The sequence below is a fragment of the Mustela putorius genome, unplaced genomic scaffold, assembly GCF_011764305.1.
Source record: "Mustela putorius furo isolate JIRA1106 unplaced genomic scaffold, ASM1176430v1.1 tig00000551_pilon_pilon_pilon, whole genome shotgun sequence".
Classification (NCBI taxonomy): Eukaryota; Metazoa; Chordata; class Mammalia; order Carnivora; family Mustelidae; genus Mustela; species Mustela putorius.
In genome coordinates, this window is record NW_025421412.1 from 2,130,390 (window position 1) to 2,148,387 (window position 17,998).

At 54.3% G+C, this 17,998-nt stretch overlaps 1 protein-coding gene across 3 annotated transcripts in view; it reads right to left on the bottom strand.

The window, feature by feature from the left end:
• ARHGEF7 (Rho guanine nucleotide exchange factor 7) overlaps positions 1 to 17,917 on the bottom strand; it is a 122,416-nt gene extending 104,499 nt beyond the window's left edge. The window contains exon 1 of one of the 3 annotated variants that reach the window (XM_045081291.1): positions 17,507 to 17,917. In XM_045081291.1, the coding sequence (XP_044937226.1) occupies positions 17,507 to 17,879 (373 nt within the window). In that variant the 5' untranslated portion in view covers positions 17,880 to 17,917. The remainder of the gene's footprint in view (positions 1 to 17,506) is intronic. The other 2 variants (XM_045081288.1, XM_045081290.1) reach the window with 2 other exon arrangements.
• Between the last annotated feature and the right edge of the window lie 81 nt (positions 17,918 to 17,998).

The following is a 17,998-nucleotide window of genomic DNA, read 5'->3' on the forward strand; positions in this document are numbered from 1 at the left end:
AACCAGCCAAAATAAAAGGCAAAAACAAATATGAATGTACCAAATCCCCAGTTCCCCAACGACATTCATATATCCCAGACACGTGGCCTCTCAAGAAGACCAGCAAGACTGCACAGCTTAAATTAACTCGTGAGTCCCCTGAGGCTTGCTTCCCACCAACTCCAGAAGCACATTTTTAGACCTCAGAGATGGTGGCAACCGTCCAAGATTCCTGCCAATGCCAGAAATGGATTCGAAGGAATATGAACATAAAACATTCATCAGATAACCTAGACTAAGTCTCTCCACGGAAGTGGCGTTTTCTCCCTCCGTGACGTTAGATCAGTCCAGGCAGGGGTGTGGCGCGAGAGCAGCCTGGGAAACCGTGTGTGCTCTGTCTGGCTGCGATTCGGACCCCGGGGGAGCAGAGGTGCCGGGGACGAGCCGTTGTGAGTTCATGTCTCATTACATTCTATAAGCAGATGCCATGTTTTTAGGCCTTTGAAGAATCTTGATGCGGGAAAGCAGAAAAGGACAAATTCATAAAATAATGACTTGGGCCTCATAATCAGAGATTTTTCGCATCTCAAGTTTTCAGTGGTTCATACGGAAGATTCTTTCTTTTCTCTCATCCTCCTGCTTGTGGCCTGCTGAGAACAACCCACGAATTACGGTGCAGCATCTTGCAAACCTTGCAAACGGCTTGGCTTTATTCTTCAGCTTCGTTCCTGTGTTGTTTCCGACCCTTTGGCATCCATTTCCTCTCTTGCCAAACACGTTTCAGAATGGTTGGTGATACCTTCTGTTCTCTGTTAGTGGAAAAGCCTGTGGAGAAGTTGGGGGCCTCTGATACAAACGTGCTAAATAAATCCAAATTGGGTACCTGCTGTATATCCTTGTAATATCAGTGCAGTAAGTAGGTCTGAAAACCCACTAGGACAGAAGGAATCCCACTACCTCCCACCCCTGCTCTGAGAGCCCACACATTCTGCTCTCTGAATGGGGCCACTAGTGGCAGCTCAGTCGGCCAGTTCTGCTCATTGCCTCAGCCTCAGCCCTGCCTTGGACCAAAGACACCTCAGGCTAGAATGTACTCTCCCATCCCTGCAGCCAGCAGTGGCATCCCACTGTTTAAATCTGTATTCTCAGACGTCTCGGAGAGTTTTTATGTTTGCCCTGCTGTTCCCTGTTCGTTTTGCCTTAGCTACTCATACTTGCTTCTGAGGTAGCCTTCTGGATGCCCCTACCCGCACACAGCCAAATGGAAGGGCCATGGTGGGAGCTACAGAGCAGTGCACTGCCTTGTGCCCTTCCCTCCCAGCTAAGGAGTCTGTCTTCCATTTTTAAACTGCTTGAGAAGCTGCCTTTGAGGCAAATGAAAGCCTCAGAGACAGAAGTCTGGACACTGACCACCTGAGAACACACACTATTTTAATCCACTTGATAGCGTGTGGGAGGCTTGAGGCATGCAGAGAGAGCTGGATGATTTTGGAAACTAGGAAGCTAAAGGGAGGCTTCATCAGAGGAAGAAACCCAACTACAGGGATAGAAAACGGCTAAGGACCTGTGCTGGCGAGTGCTTCTCTATAAATAGCAGCTGAGACCCTCCCTAGAGGGAAAGGCCAGGCAAAGGAGAAGACTGCAGCCCGGGATGCTCTCAGAACCCGACAGCCAGTTGAGAGTTTCCTGTTAACTGTGACTAATAAAAAGGTGATAAACAGATCATTAGTTTTCTCCTGAAACTCTTAAGTATCAGAGTATATGGGCAGCAGCTGTGAACAAGATGAGTTGTGTCTGTAGGTGGGAAATTCATTTTCAAAAACTCACTTAGAAAAACTGACCATTAATTAAAGATAAGGCTTCCAATGTATAATCAAGAACTCCATTCTTCCATATTACTATAACTGGAATATCTCCCTGCATATTTATAATCTGTGTGTCACATGACTCCTCTACTCAGAACCCCCCGAATCTCCCAGTATCCTCCTATAGGAGAATGGAAGATATGCCACAGACCAAAAGGAAGTATTTACATAAGACATACACAATCAAGGACTTGTACCCAAAGTACACAAAGCATTCCTAAAACCCAGCAATAAGAAAACAGATGACCCAACTTAAAAATGGGCAAAAGGCCTGAACAGACACCTCACTGAAGAAGAGAGACACGGACAGCAGGTAGGCATATGAAAAGATGCTCCACGCCCTATGTCATCAGGGAACTGCAAATTAAAGCAAGGAGAAACCACTGCACACCTGTTAGAATGGCCAGAATTCTACGCTGGCAACACCATTTGCTGGTGCGGATGTGGAGCAAGAGGAACCTCTTCTTCACACCTGGTGGGAACGTAAAATGGTGCAGCCACTTGGGAAGACAGTTTGGTGGTTTCTTACCAAACTTACCATCATCTCACCATATGCAGCAATCTTGCTTCTTGGGTGAATCCGCTTCACTCAAAAGCTGAAAACACATCCCTGGGAACCTGAGCACAGATATCTACACCAGCTTATCTGCCAACACCTGGACATCAACAACATGACCTTCAGTAGCAAATGTGTAAATGGACTGTGGTGCCTTGGAGAGTGGGAAACCATTCAGTGATAAAAAGAAATGATCTGCTAAGCCATGAAAGACTCAGAGGAAACTCAAATGCCTATTTCTAAGACAGAGAAGCCAATCTGAAGAGGCTACATCCTATATGATTCCAATTCTATGGCATTCTGGAAAAGTCAAAACTATGGAGACAGTAGGATCAGTGGTTGCCGGGGGTTGGCAAAATGAACAGAGCATGGAGAATTTTCAGGGTAGTGAAACGACTCTGTATGACACTGTGATGGTGGACGTTTGTCCAAACCCACAGAGTGCACAACGAAGTGACCCTAATGTACATTGTGGACTTTACTTATTAATGTGTCAGCACTCGCTCATCCCTAGTGATAAGCATACTGCAGGAGGGCAAAATGGTAAAAGGGGAACTTGGTGGTGTGTGGGAAATCTCTGTACTTTCTGCTCAGTTTTCTGTAAACCTCAATTGCTCTAGAAAATAAAGCCTCTTAATTGTTTTTTAAGTCAAAGTCCTTATGATGGTTGAGTGAGCCCTCCACAGTCTGCTCCCTTGTTCCCTCCTTGAACTCATCAGCCAGCTTCTCTCCCCTGGCTCACACCGGCCTCTGCTATTCCCAGAACTTGCGAGGAAGGCTCTTACCTTAGGACCTTTGCACAGGCTATTCCCCTTGCCTGAAATCCCATCTCACAGACATTCATATCACTCCTTTTCTCATATTCCTGGAGCCTTTGTTTAAATGCCACTTCTCAGGAACATCTGCCCTAACTGCTGGTACTCCCCAACCCCCTCCCATCCTGCTGCTTCTCTGCAAAGCACTTTTCATGGTCTAACATGGTCCAACACGCTCTGACATGGTCCAACATGCTATGTAATCTACTTGTGTACCAAGCACATCCACGGAAGGCTTCCTGCACTCAGAGGAGATGCGCCGTACGCAGGGTATTCGGTCTGCCGGGATAAAATGTCAACACGTGGCAGAGCCAAGCACTCAGCGCGCTCTTTGTTCAGTAGAAGTGAAGGTGAGCAGAGCTGACAGAGTGTCTAGGACACAAGAGAAGGATCTTCGGTCAAATGTGAGAATCAAATACCTCAGACAGGAACTATTCTTAAAAACACTTGGAAGTGTAATCACCGCAGGCAGCATGATACAGAGAAATGAAAGACAGCCTTGGGTTTTCCTGGGAGTCTTAACCTTAACCCCTTCTGCTGTGACGGACGGGGCACCCTGCCGCCAGCTGAGCCTGGGGCCAGCCACCGGCCCCCTCTCTCCAGGGCTGCCCACATTCAGCATCCCAGGCTCCGTCTTCTCCCGTGTATGTGGGGGCAGCAGTTAGCCGGGAGCTGCCCGGAGCCCCTCTCTGGTTTCAGCTTTCCTCTCTATCATGAAGGAAAATCGCTGGCCCCGCACTGGGTTCGCCTCTCCCAGCTGGCCTGCTCCCTCGGGCCTCTCCAGGCTCCCACCGCCCGGTGCTCCGGGCAGCCGTCCGTAAGCCGTGCGTGCAGTAGGGCTGTCTTATATTCATTTCCTAAGTGTCACAAAGGAGCCAAAACAAGCCGATGAAGACCTCATGGGAGTCTGACATTTCAGGGAGGTGGGGACAGCGGCGCAGGCAGGAGGAGGTGGAGGGGAGGGACAGGGTGGAGGCGGGCAGCCGCCCAACCACAGCTGGGACTGTCTTCTGCCCGGGGTCTGTGACGCCGCAAGACAGCAGCTCCCTCCACGCTCCTGCCCGCGGTTTCCCCAGCCCGGGCGCCGCAGACCCACGGATGAGGCTTCCTGCTCCCTGCTTCTGTCCTCCGTCCTGTCCCCTCCACCGGGGAGCCCGCCCAGCGAGTCTTTTTATCTGAGTCTTCACTTCTGTACTTTCCATTTCTTTCTTTCCTTCGAGTCCTGTGTCTTTACTGAGATTTCCCATTTTTTCATTTGCTTCCAGAGAACCTCTCCTTGCCGTCTGAAGCCTTTTTAGGATGGCTGCTGAAAGCCGCTGCTCCGCGATTCCGACGTCCTTTGCCGAAGGCCAGACGGCCGCTCAGGTGCACACCAGAGATTGGAATGTAGGGAAGGAGCCCGCGCCCAGACTTGGGCTGGGGGCAGGTGTCCGCAACGGTCACCGTTTTCTCCATCTGCACCAACAAAATGATCGGTTGGCTCCTTAACTGAAAAGCATAAACTGGAATTAGATCAAAGCGCGCATTCTCAGTGCCAGCTGAAGGCCAGCAGCAGCCGCAGTCTCCTTCCGACCTTCTGAGAGCGAGGGGTCCCCGTTTAAGGACCACAGACCCGCCACCCCTTAGAAGCAGTGTCAGGAGTCACGGTCAGCTGAGCCCCTCACGGAACGGCACTAGGCTGCTAGGTTTGGATCAGGCTTCCCGGACTCCTGCCAGCGGCCATTCCCTAACACCACAGCCCCGCAACACGGTGACTTCCTCTTCCCTTAACAGCCAGTGTCACCGGGGAGCCCTGCCTGGGTCTCTGCATCTCTTTGTAGCTTTTAGTGACTTGCATTCTGTTTAGCCAAGGCTCCTCCTGACCCTAATTCAGGTGTTTCAAGGATTCCCCCTCAGTGCCCCATTCAAGAAGCGCACCCGTCAGCACTCACACACACCTGTGAGCTTGCGCTCTGCTGTGTCTCTCGGTTTATCCAAGAATTTTCTAGATGCACAAAAACAGGTGGGGAATCCCATTTTTGAGATGAATTCCAACTGCCTCTTCCAACGCAAGGCGAGATTTCTTCCAACCTCTCTACCCCCACATTTCAAAAGCCCATAGGGAAGCAGCATGAGGTCTGTTCTGTCTCGAAGTGAAAGGCACCAGTTAGGGAACTTTCCAGGCACGAGGGGGTGGCCAGGATGGGCAGGCCACCAGTGTCCACCTGAAGAAGAGCCCCTCAGTGGTCACACCTCGGTCTCCTGTCTTCTTAGAGGGCCCTGCAGATAATCGGGCTGGTCTGAGTTACAGTGTGGCTGGGCTGATGAGCTCAGGGGGCTGTCGGTGTTTCTCCCACGTGGTCCCCTGGACCAGCAGCAGCAGCATGACCTGAGAACCTGTCAAACGCAAATTCTCAAACCCAGCCAGACCCAGGACATCAGGAACTCCGAGGTGGAGCCCAGCAAGCTGTTTTCACCAGCCATCTGGTGGTTCCGCGGACCCTCAAATGTAAGACCCACATAGCCACCAAAACCAAAGGCACGAACCACGGGCGCCCCTCGCGACCTGGGACAGCCTGGAGTGCACATGCTAGCATTTAGTCCGTGACGGGCAAGAACCAGTGCCGGGTGCCCAACCCCCAGCTGGAAGAGAAGGAAAGCAGCCTGACCCAGGAGCTGTTGGCCCAGAAGCTCCTCCTTGACGGTACCTGTGTGCAGGGGAGCCACATCCCTTCCCTCAACACCCCTCCCACCGCCTCCCCAACCCTCCACTCCCCGGAACACTCTCCCAACAGCCTCTCAAAGGTCAAGGGTCATGGAGAAAAAAACAGCGCTGGCCTTGCTTCTCCCACACATGGAGACAGACCTGAAAAGTGCATGTTTTATTGCTTTGAATTGGAAAAACAGTACCGAATCTAGATGTTGCTTACACTTATCTTGGTTGTTTAAGAAATATTCCTACTATATAGCACTTAATTACTTTGATCTCTCTTCGTGCATTACCATGACATGTAACAAACTGAGCATGGTTTCCAAATGAGAACGAGAAAGCAAATCCCAGGGGACACATGTATCTTCAAAACCGTCTAACCTTCTAATGCAGACCGTCCTCAACTTGAACATGAGCATTCTAAAAATCCCTAAACTGCCTTCACTGCGTCGATCCGGACTCTCAAAGGTCAGCTGCACAACAGATGCGGCAGAGAGCAGGTGGTTTCCGGCAGTCCCTTGTCATACGGGTGGGGGAGCACTAAAGACTGGACAGTGACACGCATCAGGTCAGAGGGAAACCTCCGCGCTGCTCAGAGACAATGGCTTCGCCTCAGCTCACTCACGGACTTGAACCAGTACCTGCTAAAGCGCAGAGGAAGTGACTGTCGTCTTTCCCTAAAGCCATGAAAAGGAACACAGTGTTCTAGAATCCCTTTTCTGGCAAAAACAGCTCAAGGTCAGCTTGTTTCCCAGGCTCGAAGGGAGCTGAGAGAGCACTGCCAGGTCCTGCTCCGCCCCTGGGACAGTGGCCGGGAATCCACGCACCCAGTCCGCCCGCCCTCGCTGTCTCTGCCCTCACTGGCCCAGCCCCGCCCCCAACACCCCCTGCCGCCCTCCCCGGCCAGAGCCGGCCCTGCCCTCACAATACGGGCACCGCCGCTCAGTGGCCCACGAGCAGGTGTGCACTTGGCTGGCTGGCCTGGGACACTGCGCGTGCCTGCTGCCGGGGACAAGTCACCACTGTGCCCCACCCTCCCAGCATGTCGCCAGAGCCCTCTGCTTCTCCCGGCCCCTGCAGCATACCCGCCACGCTCGTGCCCTGGCTTCCAGTCACCAGGCTCCCTACCGACCTGACCCCCTGCAACCAGGCTCCTCCTTAGCGGCACTGTCCAGGGCGTCCAGGTCCAACTCCCCAAGGCTGGTGCTAGGAAGCTCACCACTGCTCACTCAGGTTCACACCTCGCTCTCTCGTGTGACTCCCAGATTTACATTCCAGCCCCCTGTCCTCTCTGAGCTCCAACCCTCACAGTCGTGATTGCACCCATTCTGGACCTAGTCCTGAGCCTAAGGCACCTCACCCCAGGCTGCCTCTCACACCGGAGACACCCCATCTATCCTGTGTGTAACCAGCACCCCAGGGGCGGTGAGGCTCGGAGCTGCCGTGTCCGCCCTGGGCCCCCTGAACCCTGTCTGAAACCCAGCTCCCAACAGGTTCATGACCACCTCCCCCTCCTCAACGGGCTGCATCCGTGCTGCTTCCATGCTGTGCCTAGCGTATTGTTTTCAAAATCCATAACCAACTGTGTCATACTTCCCTTTAAGACCCTGCAAAACGTCAGAACCTTTAAGACCCTGTGCTGCCTGGCCCATGCCCATCTCCGCCCTGCCCAGTGCTGTGGCTGCCCAGGTTCTTTCCTGTCTCCTCTCTTACAGCCCACTCGTCCATCAGCACTCAACTCAGGGCCCGCTCTCGGAGAAGAGCCTTCCCCATGACATCACCTGTCCCCCCGCCAAGTATACACCAGGTTCCTCAGCCAACACCTGTTCCTGACCCCCAGAGCAGGAATCTCAGATTGTAAAACAAGTGCATACGACGTCTTTGATGTTATTCTCCCCACTAGACAGTCTGCAAGTCTCTGTTGGCTAATCACTGGATCTCCAGAGGCCAGCATAAGCCATGTAGTAGCTACCCCATAAGGACTGATGAGAAAACAGACAACTACAGGGAGAGATGAGCTCTCCGGCAGAAGTCCCTCCCCATAAAAAATGTACTTGCATAAAAAATGTACTTGCATTAAAAAAATGCAAGTACACTATTTACCTTTATACAGTGAAATTCTGTACATGCCTTCTGGATTTACAGTCAGGTTCAAAAGCAGGGGACTGCCAAGAAAATGAACTGAAGCTCCATTACACGCAACAAAAACTTAAATACACCCAGAGTGACTACTGCTGTGCACCCTTGGTGAGCCGTAACAGACCTACCGTGCTCATATCCGAAGTGTACAGTTGGACAAGTTTTTATGTGCACACTGTGAAACCCTCCCCAGAACCAAGATGCATGCCCCCTCATCCCCAAGGTCTCCTTGTGCCCCCGGAAGTGTCCCTAAGCAGACACTGACGTACCTTCCATGACTGTAGGGCCCACTGCATTTTCTAGAATCCTATGTACACAGAATCACACAGGGTGTACTTTTTTTGCCCAGCTTCTTTTCCCGGTGTGATTTTCATCCCTTTTTGAGCACTCACTTTAATTGCTGAGTATTAGAAAGTATGGATATACCACACTTTATCCATTCACTGGTTGAAAAACTATTTGGACTGTGTCTGGTTCATGGCTATTAAAAATAAAGTTGCAAAAAATAGGTTTAAGAACATTTGTGCACAAGACTTGGTACGAGCATACTTCCATTTCTTTGAGTCAATCCTTAGAAATGGGGTGTCTAAGGGGCACCTGGCTGGCTCAGTCTGTTAAATAATACAAGTCTTGATTTCAGCTCAGGTCATGATCTCAGCGTCGCAAGATGGGGCCCCGTGCAGGGCTCTGTGCTCAGCGAGGAATCTGCCTGAAATTCTCTCCTCTTCTGCCTCTGCCCCCCTCCACTTGTGCGCTCTCTTCCTCTTTCAAATAAATAATATCTTAAAAAGAGAGAAAAAAAAAAAAGAAATGGAATGGCTAAACCGCTTGGTAGATCTGTAATAGTTCAAGAAACTGACAAGCTGCTTTCCAGAGCGGTTACAGGGTTCCCCGTTCCCACCGCGGTGGATGGGGCTCCAGGGCCTCCGCGTCCTCATCAGCACCTGGTGTGACGAGTCTTACCCTTGAACTTTCCAGCAGGAGCGCAGGCCGTCTGACCTGGCTTCAGTTTGCGTTTCCCTCACATCTAGCGCCATCGGGCGTCTTTCCTGGGCCTGTCACTTGCACCCCTTCTCTGGTGAAGCAGTGTCTGCTCAAGCCATTTTGTCCATTCTTTAAGTTGGGTTCTTGGTCTCCTTAGGACTGTGTGTGGAGAATCCTTACGTGTCCCGAATGGAAGTCCTTGGTTGCTTCGTAACATTCACCAGTGAGCCATGCAGCCTGGCATTCGCTTTGTGAGACACTGTTTAACTAATTCAAGTTCTTTCCTAGGTGTCGGGCTGGTCAGGTCATCCATCTCCTCCTGGACGGGTCCTCCATGGAAAGTGCACATTTCCTCTAGGCTGTAGGACTGACTGGCATAGAAATAGTTATCCTATCCCCGTTATCTTCCTAGCATCTGGAGAACTCGCAGTGACTCTTCACATGAGCCATCTGTGTCCTCTAGCCTTTGTCCTCATCAGTCTCCGAGGTTTATCCGTTTTATGGATTTTCTCAAAGAATCCAATTTTGGTTTTGTTGATTTTCTCTAGCAAATTTGTTTTCTATTTCACTGATTCCCGTTCTGTTCTTTATTATTCTCTTTTTTCTACTACTTACTTAGAGTTTAACTTATCCCTATTTTTCTAGCTTCTTAAAGTAGACAATTCCATTACAGACAACAGAAGCATTAGGTGTGCGGGGAGTAGCTCACTCCCAGAATATTACTGTAACGATTCATGAACAGACACTTAAGACCTGGGACCGGGTTTTCTGTGTCCTGATGGTCTCCCGGAGCACCACCAGAAGAGGCCATTCTCCCCAGGAATGCTCCCCCAAAACTCCTGATTCTCAGGAAGAACCTCGATAACACTCTTCCTCAAATGACAACCAAGTCATAGTCTCTCAGCATGCAGCGGGCTTTGTCAGATACTCCGCGTTTCTGACAAAGGACTTGTGAATGTTTGCTAGCCGCAGACGGGTACTGGAAAGTCTCTTGTAAACAAAGTATTTTACGGACAGGAAAGAGATGGGAATGCATCTTCTTGGCATGGGAACTCAGCAGTGAGTCACACAGAAGTGAGGGAGAAAGGCCACCACGGGCCAGAGTATTTACAAATAACCAAGAACTGGAGCTTTGAAAGAGGGTGCTGCTAACAAAAACCGCCCCGCCGCAGCCAGGCTCCGTGGCAGGAGACCGCATCCAAAGCAGACCTGGAGCTGTGGATCCCTGCTTCAGGCTGACGCAACTTCTTACGAGCTACAAGCAGCTCCGCAGGTCGCACTCGGGTTCTGGATGACACGCACCTTGTTTGGAGACGATATGAAGAGTATTTTTGACCCCTTTTTAAAACGCTGCTCCAGGGGTCCCTGGATGGCTCAGTGGGTTAAGCCGCTGCCTTCGGCTCAGGTCATGATCTCAGGGTCCTGGGATCGAGCCCCGCATCGGGCTCTCTGCTCAGCAGGGAGCCTGCTTCCCCCTCTCTCTCTCTGCCTGCCTCTCTGCCTACTTGTGATCTCTCTCTGTCAAATAAATACAAAATATCTTTAAAAAAAAAAAAAAAGCTGCTCCAAGTGTAGTATACCTTCAAGTTCTGTACAAAACAAGAACTTCATTCTCCAGCCTATTCCCGCTACCTGCTGCCCCAGGGATGCTGTATAACAGCCACAAAACCTCAGTGGCCAGTTAGGTACTAGTACCTGTCCCATCTGCCACATCCCTTTGGCTAAAATGGGCCCAGGGCAGCTTGGGACTCAAGAAGTAAGAAAACGACCCCCATCCTCGGATGGGAGCAGCACACACGGCATTCCGTCCTTCTCCACGAGACCTGGCAGCAGACAAGAGTGAAGAACCAGGGCCACTTCTGTAGGCTACCATGACGCTTCTCAAATTTGCTTTGTGCCAGAGGAGGCTGACCTCCATGGAGGTGGACGTCTGTGCATCATTGCCCCAAAGCTGTCCCCCAGCACGGTCCTAAGACCTCACTCGCGTGCACTACAGTTTGAGCAACCCTCCCTACGCCTGGCAGTACACAACTTACACGACCGAATGCAACGGACTTCAGTTAACTCATCTGTGAAGCGAGGAGTTTGGGTTGAATAACGTCCCGAGAATTCCTTCACACAGAGAACTCATGAATGCTTTACGCTTGAGACCCATGGCTTCTCTTACGACCCCCTGGAAAAGTGACACAGCACACATACACGTGTGTGCGTCTGTGCGTGTGTGTATGCTGTGTACACGCATGCACCTGGCCGGAGGCCAGTAGGTACCTATTTCCACACATCCCACTTATACACCGCCCTTGGCCTTCAGAGTCCGGCAGACCCAGTACATCCTGCAAAACCAAGGCTGAGAATGACCCGTCCGGTTCATAAGACTTTCAAAAATTCAGAGCTAAAGTTAGAAATATAAACACATCAGGAAATGAGCGTTCCTCACCTAACTGGGGAGAAGTGATGGAGGAAAAGGTCAGAAGTCACACACAGGGGACGCGGGGCCCAGCACCGGCCCCAACAGCCTCCCTCTGTGCGTGGCGGCGTTCCAGGCCCTTCCCATGCAAGAAACTCTATAAATGTGAAACCCGAGCCTCCATCCAGCCCCTCTGGCCCCTCTGAGCCGGCAGCTGTGTGAGCTCAGCAGCTGCGCGGGACCTGGCGCTAAACAGAGGGTCTGGAAGCCAAATCCAGGGGTCCCGGCAGCCCAGACAATGGCGGTCTGTCGGGGGGAAGGGAGGGGCCGCCAGCCCCCTCAAGTTGCAGGAATCTGCCCAGTTGTGAGAATAAGAAGAAATTCCTGGATTGGAGCGGCTCTGATGCTCGGACCCTGGCTTACGAGTTTTCTTGGACACGGCAAGGTCGATTTTCAGCATCAGTTCGTAAAATAATCACACCTGCCACGTACTGAGGACCTCCCCGGTGCTTAGTGCCGCCCAGAAACCCTCAAGTCCACTCACTCAGCCGCCTGACGGCCCTATCGCCCCAGGAGCCCATTCCCTCCGGGCAGGTATCTGATCTCTGTGTTCAGGTGGAAATTGAGACTCAGAGAAATAAGAGAAGTTGCCCCAGGTCACACAGCAAATGGGTGACTCGGGGACACATACAAGGACCACCCCCTCTTAGCCGTGGCTCTGGGAGGGCCCAGTGGGTCTTGGGGTCCCCTGGCAGAGGTGAGTGCCTGGAGGGACACTTTGTCTTTGCCACCTTCTACCGACGACTCCAATCCGAAAGAGCAGAGACAGCCCTCCAGGGACAGCGTTAGACGTGTGCCCATGTCCGTCTGCACACTGTTTCGTATCTCAGCAGAGATGGTCACCACGGAACTCAAGGTTGGGAAAGCCCAGGGGCCCACTGAGGACTCTGTGATGCCAGCGCAAGAGAGTACCAGACCCCTCGGGGGCGTCCTCCCATGAGGACGAGAGAGAACCAGCAAAGGAGCGTCCGACCAGGGGCACCATGAGGGCAGGGCTCTCCAGAGCTCTGTGTCCTCTTCTCAAGTGTGGCTGGGCTCCCTGCGAACTAGGTAGGAGCGTGGATCCCATTCCGACAGCCTCCGTGCCCCTTTCCCGCTTGGGACCCCTGCTGAATGGCCTTCTGTGTCCACAGTGTCACCCTGGACTGTGTCCTGTCCCTGTGGTCCCTCACGCCATGTGTCTGGTGTCCTGACCTGGTTTGTGACTCCTGCCTACTTCTCCAGACCTAACGCCCCTGAGGATCCCCAGCCAGTGACCGACCAGCACTCTGTCCCTGCCTGGAAGGTCCCCGGCCCCAGGCAGCAGGCACACCTGGGTCGTCTGGGGCCAGCCTGGGAGACGGGGGCGACATGAGGCATTCCAGAGAAGCAGCTCAGCACACGGCCAGCATCGTGGGGCACATCCTGTCTCTTTAAGAGAGATGTACACAGAGGTGAGGCAGGCAGCGCTCCAGGGAAGCAGGAAAGGAAGCCACTGCGGGCATTATTTCTATAAATAGAATGAGGTCCTAGGACAGCACCAATGCTGGACTCTCCCGGAGGACTGAGAGGTCACTGCCGGGAACAGCAGGCCATCTTGCCCCCCCACCCCACCCCCGTGCTCCCCAAACCCAAGTCAGACGACCCTGAGTGAGCGCCCGTGGGCCAGGCCAGCAGAGGCCCTGCGATGGCCCTCAAGTGGCTCTCGGCAAATCAGTCTCCACGTCCCAGTCTACACTGAAGGCAGGTTTGTCTGTTCGCTGGGAATGAGCCAGCAAATGCAGTGACTTTCCTTCTGCTCTGGGCCTAAGGCCCGAACCAAGAATCGCCCTGGTGCAGGGCAGAGGCAAGACTTTAAAATCACGTGTTGCGAAAGCAGATGTTCACTATTACACTGACTATTCTGGAAGCTTTGTATCATTAGGAGGAATCTAATATAACCAATAATTCTGTTTGCAAAGTTTAAAGAAGGCTTCTTAGAAACACAGTCAGGACAGACCGCATTCTGTAAGTTTTCTCTCCGAGCGCTTTTCCCAGGCGACCAACCAGGGTTTACAAACAGTTACAGGGTGTGGGCTTTGGAATCTCGAGTCCAGACCAAGACCCCCACCAGCACACTCCTGCCATTGCTGACCTCATCCTTGGGGCGAAGGGCCCAGGAGAAGACAGGCTCCCCACAGCGGGCACTCAGAACTGCCGTCCAGGGCCGCTGACCTCACGCCCTGCCCCCGTCAGCACCAGAGGTCCCAGCACTGATCGGAACGCAGGCCGCAAATCAATCAGGAAAAAGCCGTTTTTCTTCTACATCCTATCCGACTCTGCTGCTTTTCTGCAGCCGGAGAAGACCACCAGGGGCTGCCAGGGGACCGTCTGAGGAAATACAGACCATATTCTAATCCACGCGTCAGAAAAACCCTCAGGGGCTGGGCCGCCCAAACGCAGGCTGAAACTCCTGCACGTAGAGCTGACTTGCTGACTTTCTGCCTTCGGTTCCTTCCGCCTCGTGACGCTACTACTATCGCGGTCTCCTTGCGCACCAAATCCCCAAAGAACATGTTAGTTCTCTTATCTCCCATGGCGTCTGGCACCCTACGAGCAAGCACATACTTAATAAGTTGACTGGGTTCAAATTTATTATGCGACCTATTATGGGTTGGATTGTGTCCCCCAAAATTCCAATGTTCAAGCCTCACTCGCCAAGGTGCAGGCCGTGACCTTATTCGGAAACAAGGTCGTGCAGATGGAGCTGGTTGAGTTGAGGTCAACTGGGGGCCGGTGGTCCTTATCCAAGGACGGCGTCCTTACAAAAGGGGAGGTGAGGACACAGCAGAGACCACAGGGAACGCCGTGGGGACACAGGGCGTGTGCTGGACCCCCTTCCCTGGTGCCTTCCGAGGAGAGTAGGCCTGCCTGCCCCGATCCCAGGCCTGCGCCTCCAGGACTGGGGGACAGCAGGTGTGTGGAGCAGCCCTCCTGGGCAAGAGTTCTGTTACGGCCCAGAACACAGATATCCGGCCCGACAGCTGAACCCAATCTAAATGCTCACATACACACCCAGGAAATCTAGCAAGACAAGGGGGTCGCAGGACTGTCGACTGTGAGCACAGACGTGGATGGAGGGAATGTCTCCCAGGAACACTTCACTGTCCTGGCGTGTTCTGCAGGCTCTGGGGCCCAGGGAGAAAGAACCAGGCGCCCTGAGATGCTCGCGCTGAACCAAGCGACTCCACACGCCACGTCCAGGAGCAAAACTCAAGCAACGCGTCATCATTCCCATGCATCGGTGCGCTCATCGGCGACGGTCCCCTCTAAAACTTGTACATCTCGGCTTCAGCCTCTGACAAATAGTCTAAGAAAGGTCTGAAGCAGTAATTCATGACCTGCGGGAGCTGGACCCCCTGGATTCTGCCGCCTTCGTGGGCTCCCATCCCCCGGAGGGATGACGGAAGCCAGCAGCGGGGGCAGCTCAGCAAAACGTCCCAGCCGTCCCTGCGGAAAATCGAAGCACAAGAGCCCTATACGCAGAGATCCGGGAAACCGTGTGATCCCACTCTGTCTCCCCTACAGCAGAAAACGGGGCAGCGGCCACGATGGAAAGGGTCTCTTTTCTGAACTGTTTGTCTACAGAGTCTATGCACTGCCCCCCGGTGCCCCTGGCCTCCCACCTCAAGAAAAACAGACACGACCAAGGGGAACCCCGACAGAAAACTTTGACAATCTGAACCAAAATGAACATCCTCCTGGTTCTCGGCCCCTTTGACTGGCTCCAAAGTAGAACAAATGAACAGATCGCAAGGAGCACATTAGCACATGTTTTCTTAATGAAAGGCACATGGGAAACCTGAGCCGCCTCCAAACTTGCCTTCGTGCTGTGTCTTCCCCAGCCCAGGGGTCTGTCGTCAACCCCGGCTCTGCCAACGTGAGGCTGCGGGCTGCTCCCACCACTTGAACCAGTCGTCAGGGTGTCCATGTGGCAAACTGGGGTGAAGTTAAGGCCCTTTCAACTCCCCATGAATATTCAGTGAGGTTTCCAAACGCTCCCGAGGAAAGCTGTCCCGCCTGTCAGCTTTGGGGCTCACGGTACTCGGTGTACAAGCCCAAAGAGATACTTCCGCTTAAGAAATGCAAAAGCTCGTGAAACCTCAGAAACCCCAGTTTTTTAGCGGCAGAGATTGGCTAATATTTTACTCCAAAAACCTACCTTTGAACCGCAGAGAGTCAGGAGCTCTGGCCATAACTTGTGCCCTCGGTGTGAAATTTGCACTGTGGCGGAGACAGAAACGAACCCGCGGGGGCCGTGGGGCAGGAACTGGGGAGGGTAGGGGACAGTGGCAGTTGGGCTCCTGCAAGCTAAACACTGTATTTCCTCATTCCCCCTCCTTGTAGGATGGAAGCAGGGCTACCGTGTTGAAGGCAGATCTTCCTAGACCGTACAAGGAAATGATCACTGAAGTCTGCCGATGCCATCGATGCCGTCAATATGCCAAGTAACGCACACTGATGGTGTGATAGGAACGTGCTTTCCTCCAGACCACGCGCGACGTTTCCTAAAGCTTCCCTCTCCGTCACGGAACCGCATTTTATAGGAGCCTGTTTTGGTGGACTGAGTGTGGACTGTCAGGGCTTGGCAACATCTGTCTTTTATTACCAGAGCTCCTGATATCCAGATGACAACCAAGTGTTCTGAGCGCCCTGCGCGTTGGATTGGGCTCCTCAGTCCTGTCTTAAATCATGATTTTATTGTGACATCAGCTCCGTTTACAAGCAACATTTTTATGTCCTGGACAGGCAGGCGGCTCCGCACTCTAATGGAGATTCTGTTTCCCGGTGTATGGTCCAAGAAAGAAAAATGCCTGAAACTAGCGTGCATGCAAAATTCGTATTGAATAAAACCTCTTCCGACCCTTGAAAATGCAGCGCCAAAACACGCGCAAACTTCTAAGAGGAAACGTTTTACTTTCTCAAGTCACCTAATGAACACTGGATTAGCAAAGTGTCCCTGCACCGTTAGAGCCAATACAACCCCATTTTAAAAATTAGGGTTTTCCCCCCTAATTATGCTGTGCTTCAGCTTCTACGTTTAACCCCTTGTAAGTAACTGTTGATCTTAACATTCTGTGCCGGCCAAAAGCAGGGGTGGGGGATGAAACTGCAGCTTCTCTGTAATGCAGGGAGACCTCGTTCTGAAAAGCCCTTCGCGGAGGCCCCTGCTGTCAGCCTGTGTGAGAGGAAAGCAAACTTTAATCACTCCCAGACACCGGGGTCAAGGTTCACACCGCAGCCCCGGGGAAACCACCGGCCACCGAGCCAGAAGCGGGGTCGGGGGAACCCGGGATTCGGCTCAAAAGCAGGAATGGACCCGAAAACCAAATGGAGAACGTGAAGGCGGCCTCGCAGCGCGCCGGGGCTCCGTGGGTCCGCCGTGCGCGGGGCTCGGGGCCGGGAGCTGGCCGCGGAGGCCGCAGGCCGTGTCGTCTCGGGCGGCCCCGCTCGGCACCGCCGCGTCCTCGCCGACCGCACGGCGCCCGGCGGCTGAAGCGGAGCCGCGACTCCGCGGCGAGACGGCGCCCGCAAAACTGCGGGAACAAAGCCCGGGAGGGAGCTGCGCGCGCGCCGGGGCGCGGTTCTCTGCTCGGGTCACGGAGAGGCGCGCCTCCACCTCCGCGCGCGGCGCAGCCGCCGCGCCCCTTCCCCGCGGCCTCCGCAGGGCCGCTCCCCCCGACGCGGCCGGGCCCCCGCCCCCCGCCCCTCGCCCCCCGCCCCGCCGCCCGCCGCCCCGCACACAATGGCGCCCCGAGCTCCCGCCGCCCGGGCCTCGCGCCGCCTGCGCGCCCCCCGCGCGGGCCGCGTTCCCGGGTCCGCGCACAAAGGAGGCGCGTGGGCTCGTCCGCGCCCCGCGCGGCCGCCAGGTGCCGGCGCCCCGCGACCCCGCGCCCGCGCGTCTCCGTCACCCCCGGCCGCGGCGGGAACGAGGCGGGGCGCCCCCCAACCGGGGCCTGGGCGCCGCGGGGGCGCGAGCGCGGCGCCACTTACTTTCTCGATGGTCCCGGGCAGCAGGCGCTCCAGCAGCCGGCACAGGACCACCCCGTCCTTCAGAGACGCCTGCAGGAAGCCCTCGGGGTCCGCGATGGTTTTCTTGGGCGACTCCAGCACCCCCAGGGTGATGAGCCACGTAACGGTCTGCTCGGCGGAATTCATAGCGGCGGCGCGCCCGGCCTCGCCGCGCCGCGAGCCCGCCTGGGCGCCGTTCACCTCGGAGCGGCCGCGGCCCGGCCGGCTGCGCCCCCCGCCCCCCCCGGCTCGCCCATGGGCAGGCCGGCCCCGCGATTGGCTCGGGCGGCGCCGCGGTCCGGCCGGCGGGCGCTCCCTCGCGTGCGTCCTGGCCGACTGTCAAGTGCCTTTTCATTAGATGCACATGAACCTGCGGCGGCCGCCCGGCGCCGCCCCCGCCGCCGCCTCCCGGCTCCCCGCCGCGGCCGCCGATGACATCACCGCGAGCAGAAGAAAAGACGCGGCGCCGGAGCG